Source organism: Podarcis filfolensis (assembly GCF_964270895.1).
Source record: "Podarcis filfolensis genome assembly, chromosome: 10".
NCBI lineage: Eukaryota > Metazoa > Chordata > Lepidosauria > Squamata > Lacertidae > Podarcis > Podarcis filfolensis.
Genome location: NC_139612.1, coordinates 63,003,623 through 63,027,393, shown reverse-complemented (window position 1 = coordinate 63,027,393; position 23,771 = coordinate 63,003,623). Strand labels below are relative to the sequence as shown.

The 23,771-nt window shown below is 44.8% G+C and overlaps 1 protein-coding gene across 17 annotated transcripts in view; it reads right to left on the bottom strand.

Moving 5' to 3' along the window:
• SOX5 (SRY-box transcription factor 5) overlaps nt 1–23,771 on the bottom strand; it is a 770,837-nt gene that overhangs the window by 108,909 nt on the left and 638,157 nt on the right. For 16 of the 17 annotated variants that reach the window (XM_083572723.1, XM_083572728.1, XM_083572719.1 and 13 more), the window contains one exon: nt 14,006–14,091. In XM_083572723.1, coding sequence (XP_083428849.1) covers nt 14,006–14,091 — 86 coding nt within the window. Of the gene's footprint in view, nt 1–14,005; nt 14,092–19,975; nt 20,250–23,771 lie in introns of those variants that run through there. The other variant, XM_083572721.1, reaches the window with a different exon arrangement.

Here is a 23,771-nt window from a genome sequence, read left to right as displayed (position 1 = left end):
AAAGTGATGGGCTATATGGAACTGGCGGAAATGACTGGCAGAATCCGAGACCAGGGAGAAGAGTCGGTAGAAGAAGATTGGAAGAAATTTAAAGATTATCTACAGAAACACTGTAAAATTAAGGAATGTTAAAAGGATGTTGGAATGAAGTAATGTGGCTTTTGCAGTAATGTTATATAGGGTTAAGGAAGAATGGATTGTTAACAGGTCAGAAAGTAAAGTTACAATATATTAAGATAAATTAATAAGATAAACACAAGAATGGAAAGGACTTGCTGAAACAATCAATTGATCTAGAATACAAAAAAGGGAGGTGTGAGGAGGTCAAGGAAATAAGTAAATGAAAGATAAGTTATGGAAAGATGGATTTCTTTTTAATTGTTTTTACTTTTTCTGTACTTTGCATTTTTTGTTTTTTGTTTTTCCTTATTTTTGTAATTTTTTTCTGAAACTTTAATAAATATTAATTTTTTTTAAAAAAAAGAGAGATTTGGGGAAATCACTAGACCAGAAGCTCCAGAGTCGGCAGAGAAAACCCTGTATTAGTATTTCTTAGGATTCTGAAGGGAGGAAAAAGTTAAGAACTAAATTCTCTAGGATACAATATTTCGGTTTGTCTGTCAAAACAGAAGCAGTCTTAAGAATTTCCCCAATGCTATAGTTGATTATCAAAACAGATGTGGGAAATCTGTGCCATATAACAATCTATCTATTCCTCTATCTCTGGTTTAAGATTTGTTAGCTCAAAACTGTAACTCCACACTGGTTGTAAGTGATTATCTGTCATGGTAATCGTCACCACTTACAATTGCAGAGATATCTGGCCTCTGATATAGAATTGAAAAAGCAGCTAAATAAACTTCTGTATAACTAGACTCAGATGCCATAAACAAACATAAACTAATATAAAAGTCTCTCCTCAACTCTCCTCCAATAATGAGAGCATTCAGCCCTTCAACGGGACATCCGAACAAAGCAGACATGGGCACAAACCCGTCGGCAAATGGAGTCGTCTGCCAGTTGCCACAAGGACTGACGATGTCAGCCACTTAAGCAATATTCATCTAAAATTAATGTCTTATAAATAATCAAGGAGCGTTCTGTCTGCTTAACCTCAAAAGGAAAAGAAAAGAATTTTTTTTTGCAACTGCTCTCCACCCCTCCTCTCCTTCCTTTCTTGCAAGAGGAAAGAAATTAAGGATGGCTTGACCTCTCCATCGATGCTTGCCAGGCAGTTACATGCTCTTGGTTGCATAACCGCTTTTGCCTTCCCGTCTTCCAGAGATGTTCCAAATGGGTGCTGACTCAGAGCTGGCGTGAGGGCCAGGCGGGGGCTGTGGGCGGCTGTGCTCAAATGCAAACCCAGGATGGAAGCTTTTCAGCCCAGCGTCTCTACCTTTTTGTTGCTGGGACGGGGAACACACAGTAGGATCTGAAGCAGGCAAAAGGTTCTGCTCCGTTGACCAAGCAGGGGCAGAAAGACGCATTCCTAACATTTATACGAGGCCTGGCTAATCCAGAGGTTCCATACTGCCTGCCAACGAGAGGGGCCAAGGCTGCATATCTCTGTTTCCTTCTGAGCCCAAAGAGGGTTCTGAACCCATGGCTTTCTGCTTCCAGCCTCACCACTCCATTGGTAGGACCGAACCAAAATCTCCCTCTTTTGCCACTGGGTGGTGAGGAGGAGCAAGTTTGGGGGATTTGCAGTGGAGGCTGCTCAATTGGGGTGAATGGGCCCTGTCTCACCAATCTCAGTCTTCCTTCACCTGCTTGCCTCCTTACGAACAACCGGGAGATGATGGGTTCTGCCAGTCATCGGATCTGGATCCACCTATGGTCGATCTCGCTGTCTTCTGCTCTACCAGTTCCAGTGGGCATCAGTCACCACTGGTGATCTGTCATTAGGAAGAGTAGAATTTCATGGGTGGGGTAAATTTACTCCCAAGTGCTTTGTGCACATATCAGCAGAATGTCACCACCATTCTCGCTCCCCACAATGTCCATAGAAACAGAAATTGTGGAGCATTCTGAGTAAGGTGCCCTGTCCTCACTGGTAGCTGCCATTCCCCCCCCCCCCCAGGCATTGAGTGGAGATTGTCTGAACCTCACTACTGAGCAAGACCATTAGTCCGTCTACCCCAATACTGGTCTACTCTGGCTGGCAGCAGCTCTCCAACTACTCAGATAGGAATTGTTCCCACTCCCTGATATCTTTTTAGAGTGGAGCAGGACACTGAATCTGGGAACATCATGAAGACCATGCAAAGTATGCATTCTACCACATTCCTTGTAGGCTCCACTCCTGACCTCCTCTAGACTCCACCCACAAGTCCTGCCTGAGACCCAAATCTTGAAAATCTAAGCTGGCAACCTGTTGGAATCAGACAGGGAAAGAAAGAAAGAAAGAAAGAAAGAAAGAAAGAAAGAAAGAAAGAAAGAAAGAGGAAGTTGTTGAAAAACCAAGGGAAATGGGATAAATACAGAAATGGAAAGAGCTTGTCTGCAAGACCCAGAAGATGGGGATGGCTATGTTTTGAGGCTATTTTAGCATGGAACGAGAGTCATCACAATCAGGCTGAAGGCTTGCCGATATGAAAAGAGCACAGAAGAAAGGCTTTGCTTGGGCTGCTCCTATTGTCCAAATGTCAAAGAGCTCCTGGGAAGCCTAGGGGTGGTAATAGCTGTGTAAGCAGCTCCTCACCGGTTCCTCCTCAAGGGAATTGTTGGGAAGCAGTGGCGGAGTGGGGTGGGGAGTGATGAGAAGATGAAACGACTGGGTCCTAGGGTTCCTGCCTGCCAGGATTTGGTAAAGGCAGAGTGTGTGTGTGTGTGGGGGGGAGGAACAGACCTATTTGCATACGTGCTTTAGTATTCCAAATGTCTCTTGATGTAATTGAATTGTTGTTTCTGCCTCTATTAATACATATGCAAATGAGCCAGTGTGCTGCAGCTGTGCTGTATTAATCATATGTGTGCTTCTGTCTGTCTGCCCCGCAGGCTCAGGGTCGGAGAGAGGAGGGAGAAGAGAGGGAACACAAGCTCTCTTTAACCTACAAGGAGGTTCACTCATGCAGACAGAGGTCTGCTTGCACACACAGCAGGCCAGAGCCAAGGCAGGGATGGAGCTGCTATGTTTTCCCCACCACCACCCCACACAAGTACACACTGATGAAGTTGGCGAGTTATGCGGGGAGAGCCATTAGCCTCATAGCTGCTTCTCAGTCTCTGCTTTGTAGCCGGATGCAGACAGACGAGTCCAAAATACGTTGGCCTCTCGTCATGTTCGAAGTGAGCCCAAGTGTACAAGGTGATCAGGGAAGAAGAGGAGAGAAGCCGTGTTGCATCAATCTAGTTCAGCGCTCACTTTCCAGTGGTGTCGAGCCAGACAACTCACAAGCAGGGGAGGAAGGCAACAGCCTTCTCTTGTTGTTTGTCTCCGGCATTTGGTATTCAAAGGCATGAGAAGACAAGGCCACCCTTGCTAGATCAGACCAGGAAGTCTGCCTGCTTCCCATAGCGGCCAACCAGCCCACAAGCAGGACAAGAAGGAGACAACCTGTTCATCTCCAGTCTTTGCATTCCATGGCATAAAAACATAAGGCGGTTCTTGCTGGACCAGACCAAAGATCCAACAAGTTCATAATCCTGCTTCTCACAGTAGCTTTTTGGGAATGCATAATCATCCCATGTCCCTCTTCTACTGCTGCTGCCCAGCAGCTGGTATTCAATGACACAGTGTCTTCAGACATGTGGTTCACATTTACCTGTTATATCCATGTCTATCCATGTCCTAGCCCAATCCCCCTTTTAAAAGTCTTCTAAGTCGGCAGCTATCACCACATCTCCTGGCAACAGATGTAGCACAATGCTTTGCATGTTAAGTTGGAAGTAACTCTGTTCCGTGGAGTTTCTTCCCAGATACATAGGACCACCAGACTTAAGAATGCATGGTGCAGCATCCTATCTTTTGTCTTGTCCTGAGTGCACTGCCCACCTGGTGTGACATCCCATTCGTCCACAAAGTACGCACAACAGCACTGGTGCTGACGTGGTTATCACACTGTGCCATTTCCAACACTGGTGGCATTTCTGTGTAAGAAAATGGTGTGAGATGAAATGCACTGAGTGTGCATGTTTCCACTTCATCACCTGGTCCTGCTGTCATGTACACATGGCAGATTTTTTGCACATGAGGTGTGAACATTGGAATTTTTTTAAATTAAAAAACAAAACAAAAACATACATGGATTTGCCCATGGTGGCTGAAAGATGTTTACCTTTCCTCACCACCCTACTTCCTTCCTGTTTTTGAAGACTATGCTGGGTTTGCCCGTAAAACTGCAGTGCATCATGCTCTATCAAAGGCAGACTAGGGGTTTCTTTGCTGGCAGCTATAAAGCACACCATGGAAAGTAGAAGGGGAAAGGATTTATTGCAGCTGATATATGTTTAGTGGATCAATCTGTCACCATCTCAAGCTTCTGGCTAGTGATTTTCACTGTAAGGACTAGCAACGTCCCTGGGTGAGAAAATACTCTTCTTAGATGGGGTAAATCTAGTGGTTCTCTGTACAGTGGTACCTCTGGTTATGTACTTAATTCGTTCTGGAGGTCCGTTCTTAACCTGAAACTGTTCTTAACCTGAAGCACCATTTTAGCTAATGGGGCCTCCCGCTGCTGCCGCGCCGCCACACGATTTCAGTTCTCATCCTGAAGCAAAGTTCTTAACCCGAGGTACTATTTTTGGGTTAGCGGAGTCTGTAACCTGAAGCGTATGTAACCCGAGGTACCCCTGTATTTATTTTGCCTCCTTTTTGCAAATGGCAGCTAACTAGAATCTGGGTGCCTGCAGAGCTGTATTTAAATAACCATCCTCATTATGATACTCTATAGCATATTCCTTCTGTCTGGTTCTGAAGGGCAGGTCACTGGTGAGTCATGAGAAGGCAGCCAAGTGGGTGGGAAAGAGCAAACAGGTTGATCTTCTCCATTCATGGCTGGAGGGAAGAAGGTTGGAAGGCACTGGAGAGGGGTAAAGACCCATCCAGAACACTTCCCCATCGCCACACACCCATCAGGTTGCCAGACATCCAGTTTCATGGTTGCCATTCCCCCTCTTGAGTCAGTGAGTGGCATAAGCTCTATCGCACATGATGCTAATCTCTGGTGAGCATTGCATCTGCATATGTGGTTTGAGATGACTAACTTAGTACATTCTGTTCCTCCAAGGAGCTGAAGGTAGAAGTTCTTCTCCACCACACCCCATTTTATCCTCACCACAAACTTGGGAAGTGGGTTAGGCTGAGAACTAGGGACTGGTCTTAGAACAAAGGTTCCATCTCTCCCATGTCACACATATACAACCATGCCTCAGCACTTTAGAATGATCATGGCTGGCCAATGGCCACTGACCCATGAGTATATATATATATATATCCTTTTCAAAGATGTGTTATTGCATCTATTTGTATGACAGGGATGCTATGAAGAAGGGCAGGACCCCATGCTTGCAGCTGCTGTGATGAGGAGGAGGTGGGGGAAATCAAATTTTAACATTAATAATGCATTATTTGAAAACACCTAAAAGTGGAGCATGCCAGTAGGTTTTTTTTAAATCTCTCTCTCTCTCTCTCTTTTATTACCATTGCTAGGTCTAAATCCTCAGCTGCTGTTTATGGGCATTGATCCATTAGCACCAATGGAAGTGCATATATTCCCTACAGCTGGCAAACTGGCCCTTGATCTCCACCAATCCCTTATTTTGGCTACCCCTTGGGCAGAACAGGTGGTGAGCATCTTTCAGCCAATACACCTAAATATAGCATCAGCAATAAATGGGGAGTGCAATGCCCAATCTAGGTTAATATTATACATTTGAGACCAATTTCAGGGGCCAGCCAATAGGAAATATTCATACTATGCTGCCTTGTTAGCTCACTGTCATTATCATCTTCAGCATTTGTGATGTCCATCAAGGAATGTGCATATTAATATTAAAGGAATCTAGTGAGCTAATGGCGGATGGATGCCTGCCATCTTCTGGCAATGCTAATCTGAAACACAGCAGTATGATTATTTATCTGTTATTTTCAGTTTATTTTGCCCAGATGTTTGCTCGCAGAGTGGAAACCCAGTTTTATTTTGGTTTCCCCCAAGCAGAAGTGGACTGTGGTGGTTGTCTCATACAGCAATTAAAGCATGAATCGTCTGTCCTCCTGCAAATTAAGACATTTAGAGGGAGCAGGTGAAGCAGCAGAAAAGAAATCGGAGAAAACGGAGAGAGCCCCAGTGACCGAAAAATCAAGGCTTAATTGGCTTTTGAAGTTGTGCCCTGGCTATTGAATACAAAAAGCAATGCAACATGTGGATTTATTTTTTATCTTGTATTTATTACTGTCCAAGAAAAGCCAAAGTATCTACCCATATATTTTTACATGATGGCTGCATGAGTGCAACTCCCTTTGGATATTCTTTGGCCTGATGTTGGAACCACAGTTAGGAACATAGAATACTGCGAAGCCATTGGTCCATATATAGCTCAGTTGCGACGGTGGCTCTCCTGGGCATCAGATAGAAGACTTCCCCAGCATTAATCAGAGATTCAAGGCATTGAACCTGAGGCTTTTTGCTTGAAAAACAGGTGCTCTATCATTGAGTTATAGCCCTTCACTGACACCTAATCATGGTCAGCACAAGCCATGGTTTGTTGCCTTATTCCCAGCAGTGAACAGTAAGTGAAAAGGTTGTAGCTCAGTGGTACAGTAGCTGCTTTGCATGCAAAAGGTCCCAGGTTCAATCCCCACCAACTCCAGGTAGGACCTGGAGAGTTTCTTGCCTGAAATCCTGGAGAGTCACTGCTAAGACGATGATAGGGAACCTGAGACCCCACGCCAGATGTTGCTGAACTACAAGTTTCATAATTCCTGAGCATTGTTGACATTGACTAGGTTTGATGGGAGTTGGGGGTGGAGGTCCAACAAAATTTGGAGGGCCACAAATTCCCAATCCTTGCAGTAAAATGATACACATGCTGCACTGCTCCAGAACCCATCCCATCAACAGCCACGGGTGTCCACTCAGATACAGTCAGTGCCATGGTCAGGCATTCCATACTGAGACCTGAGACCTTAGAGAAAATAGCTGGGTAAGTTTGACTATCACAGCGGGAGATGTGCAAAGATGGAGACCAGATAACTGGGTTGGAGTGGATCAGGATTCAGAATTAGGGATGGATTGTGCTTAAATTTGAGAAATGGGGTAATCCAGCGCTAGCAACATTTCCAAAATGTTAGCTCAGCATGAAAGCTCCCAATCCTCCCCACATCTTCCATGTAGGTCAAGTTGGTTGGCCACCTAGCCAGTGTTAAGAATGGAAAGAACCTGCATGGGGAATTTTGCTTGCTGTAGGCAGAACCACACATTTCAGCTGCAAGCAATGCATTGTGTAGAAGATCATGTACATTGCTTCTCCAATGCAATGTGTTTGCAGGAAAGGCCAATTGGTTAGGAAGTGACAGCAAGCAGGAAAAGGGTTCCTTAATTTTTCTGCCATCAGCCACTTTCTCCCTGAAACCCCCCTATCCCAAGTTGCAAAAATGCAGGGTTTGGAACTGCTGCTAAAAAAACAGAAGCAGCTGGAGAAAAGAGGTGAAGGGAGTGCAGTTGGTGGATTAACCTTAGGCATTCCAAGCAGAGGGCCTACCCTGAATCATGTCCCTTCCCTATAAACACGTAGAAACTCTTCTGAGTTTCTTAGAACTCTCTCAGATGCTTGGCTCCAGCAGGAACCTCCAGATCTTGCTTTGGAAGAAAACTCAGAAGCAACTTTCACCCCATGTCTTATTAGTTTTGCTCAAGGCACAGAGAGTTTTCCACCAACCTTATACACTCAACCAGACAGTGGGCATTCATCATACAGCTTAGCTAGCAATCTGCACTCATGTGTCTGCTGTGTCCCTCATGGGCGGGCTGTACAGATCCACCCACCTCCCAGCAGATCACTCCTCTCAAACTTCCTTGGGCATTTTGCTCAAGCAGGAACCTCTAAATTCACTTCCCTTATTTTTTTGCTTTGGGCAGAACTATGATGGCAACTCTGTGCAAGACACAGCCTCCCTGGCAATGTAAGTTAGGGCAATCAGCACCCTTGGAAGCACTGTAGGAGTCAGTGACAATGAGACCTATTAGCTCCGTAGCTGCAACAAAAGACAGCAAGTCCCCGCTTTATCCTTGTCAAAAGAAGTTAAAACGTAGATGGTATGAATGCCAACCCTGCTAGCAAAGCAAGTTACATTCAGTGTACAGTATGCAGTGCTACAAACAGGGAGGGCAGTTTAATGTACCTGCTCATCCAGTCATTAGCCTCTCGGCAGGCGGTGCCAATGAGGGCAACCAATTAGTGCTAACTGTGACAGGTAGGACATCGCAGTGGGGGACTCCTGGAGAGAAGAAGGAGAGGAAGGGCTTCAAAACACATGTCCTCTCAAAGCAGGGGTTGGCAGGGGTCTTTCAACACAGAGCATGTGTCAGCCTCGGCACGGAAGCGACAATGTTGGCAATACTCCTTTTCATCCCCTTCCCACAAAAACCTGCCTCGCTACTGCTATCAGTGCACAAAGACTGGGGGTGGCATGGGGTGGATTAAAGAGCATCACTGGGGGCAGGGGAGTAATAAGAGAGAAAGTGAAATAGATCAGGTACAAAGCCTTCTTCTGAAAGTTCCAAGAGATGTAATTGAAATCTATAAAGCCATGCGCTGACTGCGTACAGTGAACTGAGCAGTTGTTTTGCAGTCCAACTCAGGAACAGGCAACACGGACTAGAAGCCCCCGAGTTGAGTGAATGGCCTCATCCTGACTCTTTTTGTGCTGTGTTTCTAGACACAGGTCTGGGCTTTAAAGCATCCTGGGGTTTTTTTTTTTGCCCTGGCACTTTCCCCAAGAAAAACTCACTGTTTACCGCTGACTGCAAATGGCAATATCCAGAAAACCCAAATTGCCGTTTGTTCTAATTCAGCGTTAAAGAGCGGGTTTTCCTGGGGAAAGCAGGGGTAGGCGGGGGAAGTGCTTGGACACAGACCTGTGCCTGGAAAGGGCAGGGCAAAATGTAAGTGTGGATGAGCCAATGTCTCTTGTAGGACGTCCGAAGTGAAGAAATGCAGTCAGCTGCAACACTTGCCTCTCAACTTGGTTTAGTATCTTGGCAAGCTCTGAACTTATTGACCATATTTCAGTTACAATTATATTGTAAATTGCTGTGGGACGCTCCATGGGAAGTGATTCCTAAATGAAATAAACATAACAACAATAGGTAAAGGGGTAGAGGGGACTCCTGACCATTAGGTCCAGTTGCAGACGACTCTGGGGTTGCGGCGCTCATCTCGCTTTACTGGGCACGGGAGCCGGCGTACAGCTTCCAGGTCTTGTGGCCAGCATGACTAAGCCACTTCTGGTGAACCAGAGCAGCGCACAGAAATGCCGTTTACTTTTCCAACGGAGCGGTACCTATTTATCTACTTGCACTTTGGCATGCTTTCGAACTGCTAGGTTGGTAGGAGCTGGGACCGAGCAACGGGAGCTCACCCCATCATGGGGATTTGAACCGCCGACCTTCCGATCGGCAAGCCCTAGGCTCTGTGGTTTAGACAACAACAATACTGCTCTTCAAATAAACCTTTCCACACGACTTCGCCTATTGAGGAAACCTTGCACACATGCCATAGATGGAAAATATACACATGGTATCTATTATTAATTAAAAATGTGTATATACCACCTCTTGTTGATTCCAGGGTGGTTTAGAACTTCTTAAAGTGCTCAAATGTAACAAATAATTCTAAAAACCAAGCATTGTCATAACCCCTTGGTTAAAACAGCAGTTAGCACAGCAGCAGAAAATGTCACAACACCGCACTTAAAGCAACACAATTAAAAGCCATGGAATACCGTATATATATTTTTAAAAAATAAAAAACTCCTTCTCTGGTGCCTAAGAGAGAAAGTGGAATAGTTTCTCCACAACATTACCTAACATATCGGACACCCTGTGTTAAAGTGGCTAATAGTTGCATTGTTTTATTTCATTTATTTCTCTCCCTCCTTGCTCTCCTCCCACCCCCTGACTTGCTGGGTTCCACCCACTGCCCGCCACTGCCCACCAGTTCATACCCCTGGATCCACCCCAAGTAAACATTCACTGGGGCTGCCCCTATTTCCATGTGGGAGAGATTTCTGCTCCCAATCGTCGTTTTGCATTTTTGCTTGCCATGAAACCAATAAACTTGGCAGAATGCCTCCGTTTCCCATTAACCGCTATTATAGGCTCCTTTCTTTCTCTTATCAGAGTTCATAGGCCCTTGAATGACTAAGCCAGGTTCTGAAAAACAGACACTTACTGTCCACTCCTTCTATCACTGACAGCTTTTTTCCCCCCCTTGCAAAAAAGAAAAAAAGACAGTGGAAACAAAGCCCTTTTAGATCACAAAACTTTGACTTCATTGCTAGTAATCTAGCCCTGGCTGGAGTCCCCCTGACGCTTCCTTTCCAATCTTTGTGTGAATATTCGCAGCGCTTACGAGGATCGAAGTGTTCCCCCAGAAATCATTCCAGGATGAAGGCCGGCACCCACAGCACTGCTTGTTATGACCCCCACGATTCTCATGCTGCCCAGAGTATTTGTATCAGAGGCTAAACCACAGTGTTGCTTTTCATATAAAGGCACAATAAGAGGCGAATATATTAACCTCTGCAAGCTTACACACACTGACAGTGCTTTATCTGGCACTCAGCTGACTCAACTGCAGAGGAGATCCATCTCAATTGTCTCCCAGCCTCTCGCCTGCTCATTAAGAGTGACTTATTATGCTGGTATTATGTCACACGCTCAGCTCACAGGGATTCTCATGCTCTCTCACCATGCCAGACCTATTCCATCTACTGCACAGAAAGGCCTCTTTCCCCAGGTCCCAGGACAGCAGGCAAAATCCAGCAACGAGCCAATGGAAGGCAGATCCAATTAACTCCGTAGGTCTCTCAGTAGGTCTTTTTGAAACTACTGGAACTGTGATTTAGCTGGCTATTTTTTTGGGAGGGTGTCTTCTAGGTTTGCCAAGGTGTGGTTTTGGAAGGTGTATCCAGATCACAAGGTTGGTTAGTTATACAAGCATTTTCCGAAAATGTCACTTTGTTATGATTCTGAATAACCGTTGAACTAGTTTGCATGGCAAAGGAGGAGGACTGAGGATGGAGGAATGCCATATGATATGCTCTACAATGGCACCAAGGATTTGTGAATTGGCACCATCATGCGCTGGTGGTAGCATTAATCACAGACTAAAAGAAGCAGCAGTCACCTGTCTGGGGCCAACGGCTTTCAAAAAGGCCCTGAAACTGCCCGAGTTATGTGTACCACAAAGGTACCTTTAGCATGAAGGAGACTATTAATTTAACAACTGTTGATCAGTGACTTTAGTATTCCAGGACAGAGGTCCACAAAACCCCTTAATAAATTGGTTACTTAATCTTAGGCTGTCCTGCCTCCCTATGACATCACAGCAGTTAAGCCAGGGGTGGGGAACCTCTGGTGTGTGAGGCAATCTTGGCCCGCCGGGGATTCCAGTTTGGCCTGCGATGCCCTTTCCTCAAAGCCACACCACTTTTCCATTCACTGACATCACTCTGTAATGTCAGCTGATGGGCAGGCGTGTAGGGTTCAACTCGACCGTGGCTGTTCAGTTCCCCAAAGCACGCTGGCACAGGCAGCCAATACACCAGGATCTAACCCCTGCTGTTGAGTTGGACTTAAATCTGGCACAGTTCAGCGGGATTTGATGCAAACCCCTGCTAAAATGAAGGAAGAACCTTTGTTTCGGTAACTTCTTGCTGCCCGTGAGGTGCTCCGAAGTCCCAACTTTGGGACTTCAAAATGTGAAATCAATTGTGATGTCAGGTGATTGACATTGTGACATTAGGTGGGGGGGGGGATTGGTTTGCTTTTTTTTTAGGGAAGCTTTTAATGTGTGATGCTTTACTGTATTTTAATATTTTGTTGGAAGCCGCCCAAAGTGGCTGGGGAAGCACAGCCAGATGGGTGGGGTATAATTTATTATTATTATTATTATTATTATTATTATTATTATTATTATTATTATCTTTTGCTTTTGTTCTATTATGTATTTGGTTTTCTCATTTTGTATTTTTCTGTTGTGAACTGCCCTGGGATCTTTGGATGAAGGGCAGTATACAAATTTAATTATAACAATAATGGGAACTATGTGCCTGAAATTTTATTTATTATTTACTCATCATCTAGACTTCTATCCCACCATTCCTCCAATCACCATCATCTAGACTTCTATCATCATCATCTAGACTTCTATCCCACCACCATCATCATCTAGACTTCTATCCCACCATTCCTCCAAGGAGCTTTAAAGGCAGCATGGATTGCTCCCCCACTCCATTTTATTTTCACAACAGCCTTATGAGGTAGGATAGGCTGAAGGATGGTGACTGGCCCAAGGTCATGTGGGGATTTGAATTCTCCCTGCTCCTAGTCTGATGCTCTAACCACTACAAATATATATTTATATTTGTATAAAGTCTTCTGGTAGTTGGTTAGCACGATGCATTCTGGACTTGTCCTGCTAAACGTGGCATAAATATGGTATTTATTATAACCTGTCCCTTAATCGGGATGATGAAGGGCAGTTTTATAAACCAAAAGAAGGAACGGGGAAAATAAGTAAATAAGTAGCTAGCTTATCTAATTCAGCCCCAGCATCTAGTAGTCAAAAGCACATGGCCTCTAAGACAGATGCCTCATCCGCAGCTCTCATGGCCTTTGCTGGGTCCTAGGGCATGGTCTGAAGTCGTATGATGTACATAGCTGTCAAGCGTCCCTTATTTGGCGGGACAGTCCCTTATCCCAGCGCCATGTCCCGCTGCTGCCCCTTATTGATGATGTCCCTTAAACAAGCTACTGAAGATAATGGGGCCCTTTCTATGTCCAGCTGTCCTTTGTCAACAACAAATTGTTGCTTTTTTGTGTTGAATATATGCTATATGGTAATTTATGGACCTAATAGGTATCTAAAGCCATTTGCACGCAACAAAATATGTATTTTATCAAAGTAATTGTTGATCCCTTATTTTGGCTGCTGATCCCTTATTTTCGAGGCTGCTGGTCCCTTATTTTCAAATCTGTAAATTGACAGTTATGATGATGTAGCCCCCTTGCTGAAGGTATGTGGGTTTGTGCCTGGTCTGCGTATGGCTGGAAGACCCAGTGTGCCTTGGAATCCTGCACATGCAAACTTGAGTCCCGTCAGTGAAGCAAAGGAGACTCTAAATGTATTGTGGCAAACAGCCATCAACAGACCTATCCTCCTTAATGTACGGCTGCATGCTCACCACATTTATACCGTAGGACTTTCCCCTGAAAAATCTCAGGAACCGACAAACAGAACTACAATTCTGAGCGCTGCTAACAAACTCCAGTTCCCAGGATTCTTTAGGGAAAGGTCGCATGCTTTATAAACGATGGAGTGAGTCCAAGCTCCTTAGAAAACAACGGCCTTCACCTCACCTTGCAGCAGCGAATCCTGTAAATCAGCGACGCATCCTGTGAAGCACTGCTTCCTTTCGCCCCTCCTAAGCAAACTACCATGAAAGGCTCAGAGGGCTAGCATTCTGAGTGGGTGCTAAGCATCCCTCTCTGTCCCCTCTGCTTTACCAGCAAGTCACAGTTCCTTTAAACCAGGGGAGTGGGTGCGGGAACGGCACTTTTGAAGCCCGCCCTCTCCCAGGTGAAAAGAAAGCTACTTCCAGATGTAGATTTGTAAATGAAAAGGGTGTGTGGGGGTGTGTGCCAGACAAAAAAAGGCGGGGCGCAAAAGAGAAAGAAGGGAAAACCACATTGTGTGTGTTTTGCAGGGTTGGAACGGGAGAGAAAACTGCTTTCCATATTTATTTAACCTTTGCCTCCTCCGTCATTGTAGCCGGACTTACCTGCAGTTGGAGAGGACCTAAGCCGGGGGTTGCCGCGGCAGCAGCTGCCATGGTTGTTGGGATCAGCTGAACAGGGTAAGGGTCACCTAAGTAAGAGAATAATAGAGGCGTCAGCACCTTTTATCCACTCTCCACCTGCAAATTAAACTCCTGCATTCACTCTTTCCAAAAGCCTCCTTTTGTGCGCCTCGCAGAGGCCTAATGAAAAGCTCCATTGTGAGGCCTTTTACTAACACTCTTCACAATTCTGGCTGAGAGAGGAATGTGAATAAAAGGCGCAGGCAATTAAGGCGGAAACCTCATCCTTTTTCATGATGTATTTAGGGAAATGGGGAGGGGGGAGCGGAGTGCACACTGATCAGAGGGCTGAGCTTCCAGAGAGAGAGAGAGAGAGAGAGAGAGAGAGAGAGAGAGAGAGAGAGAGAGAATATATCTACAAAGGAGAGAAAAGGAGAAAAAGAAAACAGCGCAACCTTGATAAGATCGCCATGCCGGATTGGGGGGCAAACCTACAGACTGAGCCGAAGCAGGAACTTAACCAAACAGAGGGAAGCTAGTAGCACCGACACTTAACACACACATTGCAAGTGTTTGGGAGATGCAAACAGAGCCCCACTTGTGTAATTGGAACACTATGCTTGCACCAAAGATCGTTACCTAAGTCCACCCCTTATATTTGTGTATTAAACCTCATTTTCATTTAATACTGTCCTGCGCTGGCTGTTGGAAAAAAATGTGATGCGAAAGCCCTTGTACTATGGTTACCAGATTTTTTTCAATGAATCCAGGGACACATTTTTTTTTTTAAAAAGCCAAGTAGCAACAGGGAGTCAGTAGTGGGGATGGTGAGGCAAAAGACCCTGGGCCCAAGCACACATGCATATTGTATAAAGGGGCAAAGCCCTTCTTTCGCACTCTGTGAAACATAAATGCACAGAGTTTTTTTAAAACTGGGCAACGGCGCGCTGCCCGCCCGTGACTCCCAAGCCTTCCCCGATCTCCTGCCCCCTTCCCCCTTTGTTTTGACAGATCAGGGGAGGCTCGGGAGTCACGGGCAGGTGGCCATTGCCCGGGAGGGGCGCAAGGTGCACGGTTTCTCTGCCAGGCAAGGTGCAAAGCCCTTCTTTTGCACCTTGTGAAACATAAATGCGCAGAGTTTTTAAAAAACAGGGCAACAGCCGCCTACCCGCGACTCCCGAGCCTCCCCCATTAGTCAAAACAAAGGGGAAAGGGGGCAGGAGATCTGTATCACGATATGTCCCCGGTTCCCCTTTGGCAGTGGCAGCAGCAGCGGCAGTCAGCAGCCCGGAGCCAGCCTGATAGTGCAGTTGGCTCTGGCTGGCTTCAGGAGCTGCTCACTGCCCACTGCCGTGGTGCCCACCATTTTTCCTCTCCGGAAGTCCCCAAATGATGTGATGCACACAAGACACATCATATGGGGACTTCCAGCAAAGAAAAATGGCGGCTGCCATGGCAGCAAGCAGTGAGCAGCTCCTGAAGCCAGCCAGAGCCAACTGCGCTACCAGGCTGGCTCCTGAGGCTGCCACTGCCACGTTTCCCAGGGAGAGATTTGCAAATCTGGGGACTGTCCCCGGGAACTGGGGATGTCTGGTAACCCTACCTTATACCATTTGTGTTCAGGTTGTTGCTGCCGCTGTTCTTAACTTTCAGAATGTTTAATTTCACTCTGGATGCAAGTACCACCTTGACCAGATATTTAGATTGGTCTTTGAACAGCTGACACAGCCTTTTCAGTGGTGGCACCACACATCCCACAAATGCATTGCTGATAGAGGTTCATAGGGTCCCAAGAGCTCAGCCCATTTAGACAGATGGCTGGTGAAGACTGTGTTTTTAGGCTAGCTACTTTTTCCTCTGCTGCCTTCTGGAAGAAGTGTGTTAATAACAACTCATTGCTCTGATTTTCTTAAAAAAACAACAACACCCAAAACTTATTTCTCAGTGGAAACTTGACCATAGGTGGCACATTCCTCATGGCAAAGAATCCTTAGTGAATGGCCCTGAAGCCCTCAGAAACAGTTATCACAGACCAGAGGCTGTGAACTTCCTCTTGACAAGTCTTTTGAGCTTTATTTTGATAAGAACTCTTATACCACTTCAACAACTGGGAACTGTAGTTTGTTAAGGGTGATGAGACTCCTCTCACAGAGCTACAATTCCCAGGGTTCCCCGGGACGAGGGGCTTATTGTTAAAGCACAGGAAATATTCACAACAAATGCTCTTCTGTTTCTGCAATCTAACTTTGAATATATCTACAAAAGCAGGCCTTCATAGGAAACGACTGCCTTGATAACCCTTTCCATTTTTGTGCAGAAAACAAAGGGCCGAATTGTTAACATCTAGCCTTTGCAGTTAACACAGATGTGCTCTGCCTTATATATTCCTGGCCTTTCTAAATGACAAAATGTTTAAAAAGCTTTCCACTCCATTAATAAAGATCATTGGAGCATTTGTGCATGGCCCAATGATGTGCTAACAGAAATTATTAGGCCAGGAAAGTCTTTGGAAACAAGACTTACAACGGTACACATTCATTAGGAAAGCACAATGCAAAGTCATGGTACATTTGATTCAACGGGCACAATAAGCTTTCCTTTCTGAACGCTGTTTCTTTTCTAGCTAATAGAAGGGAAGTACATTTAAGATAAATTGCAAAGGGCTACATCGCAACAACACACTTCATTGTTGCTAGTTATCAGTGTAAGACGCAATCTGCACTTTATTTTTAAAGCAGTACCAACCATTTAAAAAACTCTTGGCTTTCCCCAAAGAATCCTGAGGACTGCAGTTGGTTAAGGGTACTGAAAATTGTCAGGAGACCCCTATGCCCCTCACAAAAGTGCAGGATCTGCATCAACAGATGTCTAGTGTCCAGATCAAAAGAAGTAATAGTACCACTCTATTCTGCCTTGGTCAGACCACACCTGAAATACTGTGTCCAGTTCTGGGCACCACAATTTAGGAAAGGTGTTGAGAAGCTGGAAGGTGTGAAGAGGAGGGCATCCAATATGATCAAAGGTCTGGAAACTAAGACTTATGAAGGGAACTGTTGAGGGAACTGTGTATGCTTAGCTTGGAAAAGAAGAGACTGAGAGGAGATACAATAGCTATCTCCAAATAGCTAAAGGGCTGTCTCATGGAGGATGGAGCAAGCTTGCTTCTTTTCTTTTCTTCCAATGGCTTCAAGAAAGGAGATTCCAGCGAAACATCAGGAAGAACTTTTTGACAATAAGAGCTGTTCTGACCGTGGAATGGACTCCCTCTGAAGGTGGTGGACTCTCCTTCCTTGGAGGTTTGCAAGCAGAGGTTGGACGGCCATGTGTCATGGATGCTTTATTTGAGATTTGCAGGGGGTTGGACTAGATGACCCTCAGGGTCCCTTCCTACGATTCTATGATTCTACGATTCATTGCTCTGCCTACTTTTGACCTGTCTGCCATGAGCACGTGTCCCTCAGAAGGCCACCTAGAAAAGAATGTGGTCCTTCGGGATGAAAAAGGTTCCCTTCCTCTGACCTAAACCCACCATATCTTACTTAGCTGTGATACTTTTGTCAGCTGCACACTCACCAAAGTCTAAATCTATCTTTTTGTCTTCATCTTCTCCCCCTTAGGGCTTGGCAATTGTTAACAACCTGGATATCATCTGACAGCACTTAAATGAGAAATTAGCCAGCAGCCTTTTCCAAGCCATGCCTGCGGACCTTGTGTACATGAGACATAATTATACAGCCCACATGATACCCCATTAAACAATGAAACATGTGATGAACTAAAAAACAGAGATACATCAGCAAATCTGCCTGGGGAAGTTTATGGTATTTAAATCCTAAACATTAATTTTATTGTCCTGTATGAGAAACCAATTAACTATGAGTTTCATTTTTTTTTTTATTGGATGTAGGGGATATTGTTCAGAAAACCGTCAAATGGTGAATTCAGCATATTTTAATTTTATTAGGCTTGGCTTGTCCACTCTCGTACCCAGTTGCGCCAAGTTGAAATAGTAATTAGATATTTCATCAATAACTGTGTTTGGGCTTTTCTGCAAATTTGATTTTTTTGTTTTTTAAGTTTCCATTCAAAGGGAGCTGATATGTAAGAAATACACAATGCATCTATTGTCTAGCCATTCCCCGCCCAAAACAAGGATGAAAGAGGGATGAAAGCACATCAGCCCCAAAGTCCAGGCAGATGACATATGACTCAACAGCTAACGGGCAGCAAATGTATACTTCTCCCATTGGAAAGAAAGGGGGAGGGACTTAAAAATGCTTTACTTCTGCTGCATCATACTCAAACCCCCACAAGGATAAAAAGCAGCAGCAAATATTCTCCAAAAGGGAGGGAAGATGGAAATTCCAGTAGATTCTAACCTGAGAAGATTTCCATTCACCTATATTCTGCCAGTATAGGTATAATTAATCTAGGGTTCAGACTTGAATGTGCCATCTGTACTCAAATTTCAGCAAAGTCAAGAACAGTGGCATTTGGGGTAGAGTTTTGGCCAACACCCAGCAGAGGAGGGCTCAGAAATGAATCGCTCCCATTCTGAGAAAAACAAGGCACTCCTAGGTGAGCCCAAACCCTCCTGGAGTCCAGCTCTTGGTGCTTAGGCTTTGCCTAAAAAAGTGAATGTATCGCCCAAAAAGGATACTTATTTGCATGAAAGTTGCATCCCAACAGGTGTTTTGGACTGCAGTTCCCATCAAGTATGACTAAGCGTCAAAATTCTACTGCAGTAGTGCAGGCATTGAACATAAAACTATGTAACTCTTCTGAATCTCATCCCTTACTTCCAAACAGATCACCAAGGCCTGGTTGGCATCCGTCTTGAGAGACAATGGAGAGCACCTCTGAAGGTAAAGTCAAACCACTGCGTTAGCAGCACTGAAGGGGAAACCTGGGCAGTATGTATGGAGGTCCTGGGCTGCCCTGACAATAAGACCCCCCCTGCTCAGCCTTGTTGATGTGGTCCAAAAGAAAGCAGAGCAATACGTTTGGCACCAGCTTGGCTGCAAGAATTGATATAAGGAGGTGTACAAGGCACCATTCAGCTGCCTTAGGAATTTCACTCTCGATTTATGTAGGGTTTACTCCTTAGCCTTTCCTTCTCCTGAAAATGTCCTGCAAGGCAGGCAGCAGAGGTTAAGGGCCAGAGTTTTCCTTCTCCTAGATGGGCTACCTTCCCAGGTTGATGAGACCCATCTGCCCCTCACCAAGGCTTAGATCCTCAGGAATGAAGCAGCGCTATATGCATGGGACAGAACTCCCAAAACTCCCTTAGATTCCCCCATGTCATGGATAAATTTGTCAAATGTGACTTTATTGATGAAGAAGGTCTTTCAAGAACATCTCCCTGGCATGCAGCTATTACAGGCATCCCTCAGGCCTAGGCAAAAACCTGCTTCAGTTTTTCATTTCCATGGCGACCAAAATGTGTGATGTCATGTCAGTCTCATGGATGTGATGTGCTACACAGCTGCCATGCTGTTAATATACTAGCAGTTGAAAAGCAAACACACATACACAGTGCCACACTGTGCTAAACATGGAATTAATTGAATCTGCCAGATATGTTTAATGGGATGCAGTCTTGACCTTTTGCAGGCCTACAGATATAAATAGCAATATTCAACATTCAACAGCTTTAAGTTACATGTTCGGCAACGTGAATCACTGCATCTGCCATATGAGGAAGAACAGCTATAGGAACACTCGGTATCCATGCTATGGGGCAGAGCAGCTCTTGGATCAGCTTAATAGCCCTGATTTTCCAGTGTGGAGAAAGGGAGAACTCTTCACTGTGGTCCATATGTGTCCGTGAATAGCCACAGCCAAGATAAGCGATTCGGTAGGCTGGGATCAAACTGACCCAAACTACACTGACAGTGTTGTTGCATATGGCGAATGCAGAAGTTGGTTTACTTTTACTCAGTTGTAACTTACTCTGGTGTCCTTTCAGATATGTTGTAAGCTAGTGGTCTGCGTAGAGAATTTCTCCACTCCCCGGTTCTCTCAGATTTCTAATCAACTCTGAAAATGTGGTAGAATTCTCCTCAACACTTGACAAGGAAATATGTACGGCTGGCTTATCAAATGGTTACATATCCTTCATGGAAAATTACCACTTGCTAAACAGCTGCCTGAGTGCATTCTCAGTAAACACTGTGGGAGCTGTTTATGAATTGCTGGCTGATGAACTGCATCAAAACTCAGCGCTGCACCAGGAACCAGCCCGAGTGAAATGTTTTGCACATTTGGCAATGCCAGAAAAAAAGGCCTTACCTTCTCATCCCTCCTTGCATAACCGCTCACTTATTCCTGTGCATTGCCCTCACTTGCTTGCTTGACTATGTAGCGTTGTGATGTCATTCTGTTAACTGCGCGATCCCTGATTGGGTGCGATTGGCTGCGTAACTGATCCAGCAAGCAGGAAGCAACAGCCAAGAGGGAAATTAGCAACAGCCAGGGAATACAGTACAGTGGAACTGAACAGGGTATGGTTTGAAGTGATGAATGGAAGTGAGAGCTGGACCATAAAGAAGGCTGATCGCCGAAGAATTGATGCTTTTGAATTATGGTGCTGGAGGAGACTCTTGAGAGTCCCATGGACTGCAAGAAGATCAAACCTCTTCATTCTGAAGGAAATCGGCCCTGAGTGCTCACTGGAAGAACAGATCCTGAAGCTGAGGCTCCAAAACTTTGGCCACCTCATGAGAAGAGAAGACTCCTTGGAAAAGACCCTGATGTTGGGAAAGATGGAGGGCACAAGGAGAAGGGGACGACAGAGGACGAGATGGTTGGACAGTGTTCTCAAAGCTACCAGCACTAGTTTGACCAAACTGTGGGAGGCAGTGGAAGACAGGAGTGCCTGGCATGCTCTGGTCCATGGGGTCACGAAGAGTCGGACACGACTAAATGACTAAACAACAACAACAACATGGTTTGAAGGCGGCTGACATGCATTCCACCCTGGGTGCCATGAAGGAAGGAAGATGGGATATAAATGTAAGAAAATAAATAAGCAAAACACTCTTCACACAATGTTTTATTTAAAAGCTCAATCCCCATTTCACTGACAAAGTGTGAGTTTGTCAGTGACACCCCCTCCCCAAAAGATAAATAACCCAAGCTGGAGAATATTCATTGCAAATTCGTGTTGTTTTAATTGTGTCCCTAGGTGAAGGCTCCAGTTCTACCTATTTATATTTTGGAAGTTCGGGGAGGGGGGATTCAACCTTGAAGATTAACACTTTGGAAAAGACTTATCACCGGCACAGTCCTTTTTTGTTTTTTGTTGTGTGTTTTTTTGCCTTGGAAATGAATTTCAACTGCTCCTTTAGCGAATACTGTGCTAACAAAAAGAAAACAATTGATGGATTCATGAGTTAGTCAATGATACACTGATGCGGACATAATAAAGCCAAACAGAAGGACCAAAGACAGAAGCTCCAGAACAAGAGGGCTTCAGATAGCTAGATAGGAAGCTGATGTCAGAAGAGTTAGATAAGCGGAAATGAATGAAACCAGTTTTTATGAAATCCACGATGAAGATAAATCTCTTTGCTGAAATGAAGACTTTTCAGAGCTCTCCCCTTTCCCCCTCATTCTAAAAAAAAATAAAACAGCCAGTGCCATGATGACAGGAGCACACAAGTTTCTATATAAAATTGTCCAAATGCGTGCATATGCACACACAAACACACTCCATTGAAAGCAAAAGCCTTCAAGGATTAATCTGCTGCGTTTTTTCAACCTTAGACTGTTATAAAGATACTCATGCTTTGTGTTAGCCCATAAATTGAGAGACATATGCTACCCTTGATCTATGCACAGAACTCCTGTTGAGATTAATGGGACTTGCATGTTGTTTGGAAGTTGCTTGCAAAAAGGGCAAATTAAACCTCTTCATTAAATAGGGAACAGGCTGTTTTAGAAGGAAATCTTATTTCCCCTACAACAGTGTTAAGTCTCTCTCTCTCTTCCCCCACCCCTCAATCCCTCTTCTTCCTTCAGGGGGTTGGAGTGGAAAAGAGGCACTGCAAACAACGGCAGCTTTAGGCAATAAGAGACGTAAGTTTCAAAGGTATCTGATCTGTTTGTTTGGGTTTTATGCTCTCAAATGTCACTATCAAGAAAATTCCAGATGATTTTTAAAAATTATATATATATATATGGAAGATGTTTCATTTTTTAAAAAGCTGTATCTGCAAATCCTTCTTCCTACCTGCAGTGAAGGTGAAGAGAGTTTTTTTGTAGGAGCCAAGTACAGGACTGGGGTAGGAATGCACTTTGGTTCTCCTTTAAAGACAAATTAGGACTCTCTGTAACAATATGTGAACCGTAACCAAAGCTGCCCCTTGTTATTTGCACTTATTGTAATTTTGTAATGCAGTTCTCCAACCAAAATGTTTCTACAAAGATGTACACATCAGGGCAAAGTGTGCATAAAAGGGCATTGATCAGTGACCACATTTAATCAATAATAGTTTTTTATTGCATTGTAGCATATAATTTATTTTTGTGTATAATTCTCACGTATATTTCATGGCCATACGTTTCTGCTTGACTACAGCCTCTGTTTGGTTTATTTTTAATAGATTTGAATCTGTTCATGGAAAATAAGATAAAAATGCACTAAATTAGGGGAAATGGTATTATCAGATCGGGGGAGGCTCCAAACCAGCTTAATTGATCATCACTAAAGATGCAGAGCAGATGCTAATTCTTGGGAAGACAGAGCTTCTCTAGCGTACCAGGTACTGTGAACCAGGAAATCCCTGGATCAAATCTCACTCTCACACAAGTCGGTGGCCTCAGGTAAGCCACTCACTCACCTTCAGTGATCCTAACTCATGAGACAATCTCAGGGCTATGGGTTCAAGCACCATATTAGGCAAAAGATTCCTGCACTGCAGGGGGTTGGACTAGATGACCCTCGTGGTCCCCTCCAACTTTATGATTCCATCCCCATTTACTCCCTCTAATAGCAAACCAAGCTCAGGAGAACCTGAAATTTTGCAGAATACGGAGGTGCCTTTAGGGAGGAAAATGAAGAGGCAAAAAAAATAAAGGCAGGTGGATGAGAATAACTGTGCGTGGTGGCCAATGGTATGTTGAGTTTGTGGGACCTGTGTGTTAAAAAGTAATGGAGTATCCTGGAAAGGGGCATCACTTGTCATGAATTTGGAATGTTTCACACTGAACCGGAGACCTGTGTAACAGTCCTGTAAGATAGGCTGCTATTCATACTGAATACAATGGTACCTCTGGTTATGTACTTAATTCGTTCCGGAGGTCTGTTCTTAACCTGAAACTGTTCTTAACCTGAAGCGCCATTTTAGCTAATGGGGCCTCCTGCTGCTGCTGCGTGATTTCTGTTCTCATCCTGAAGCAAAGTTCTTAACCCGAGATACTATTTCTGGGTTAGCGGAGTCTGTAACCTGAAGCGCATGTAACCCGAGGCACCACTGTACACCTTTGTCTTGCACCAATGCTCATTTAAGGCAGGTCTGCATCTTCTGGCCCCACCCACAACCTCATTTGAGGTCCCATTCGCAAAGAAGCTTTGTACACATGGGTTCATCTCAACATGCATAGGCTCTGAGCATACACCTGGGGGAAAATGGAGGGTACAGATCATGCACCAGGGGAGTCTGAGTTTGTTTGGGTGTCTCCACGCAGGGCCCTGTGCAGACAGGATCTTGAATACATGGAGACTGAGGTGAGGTCCCTGAGTGAA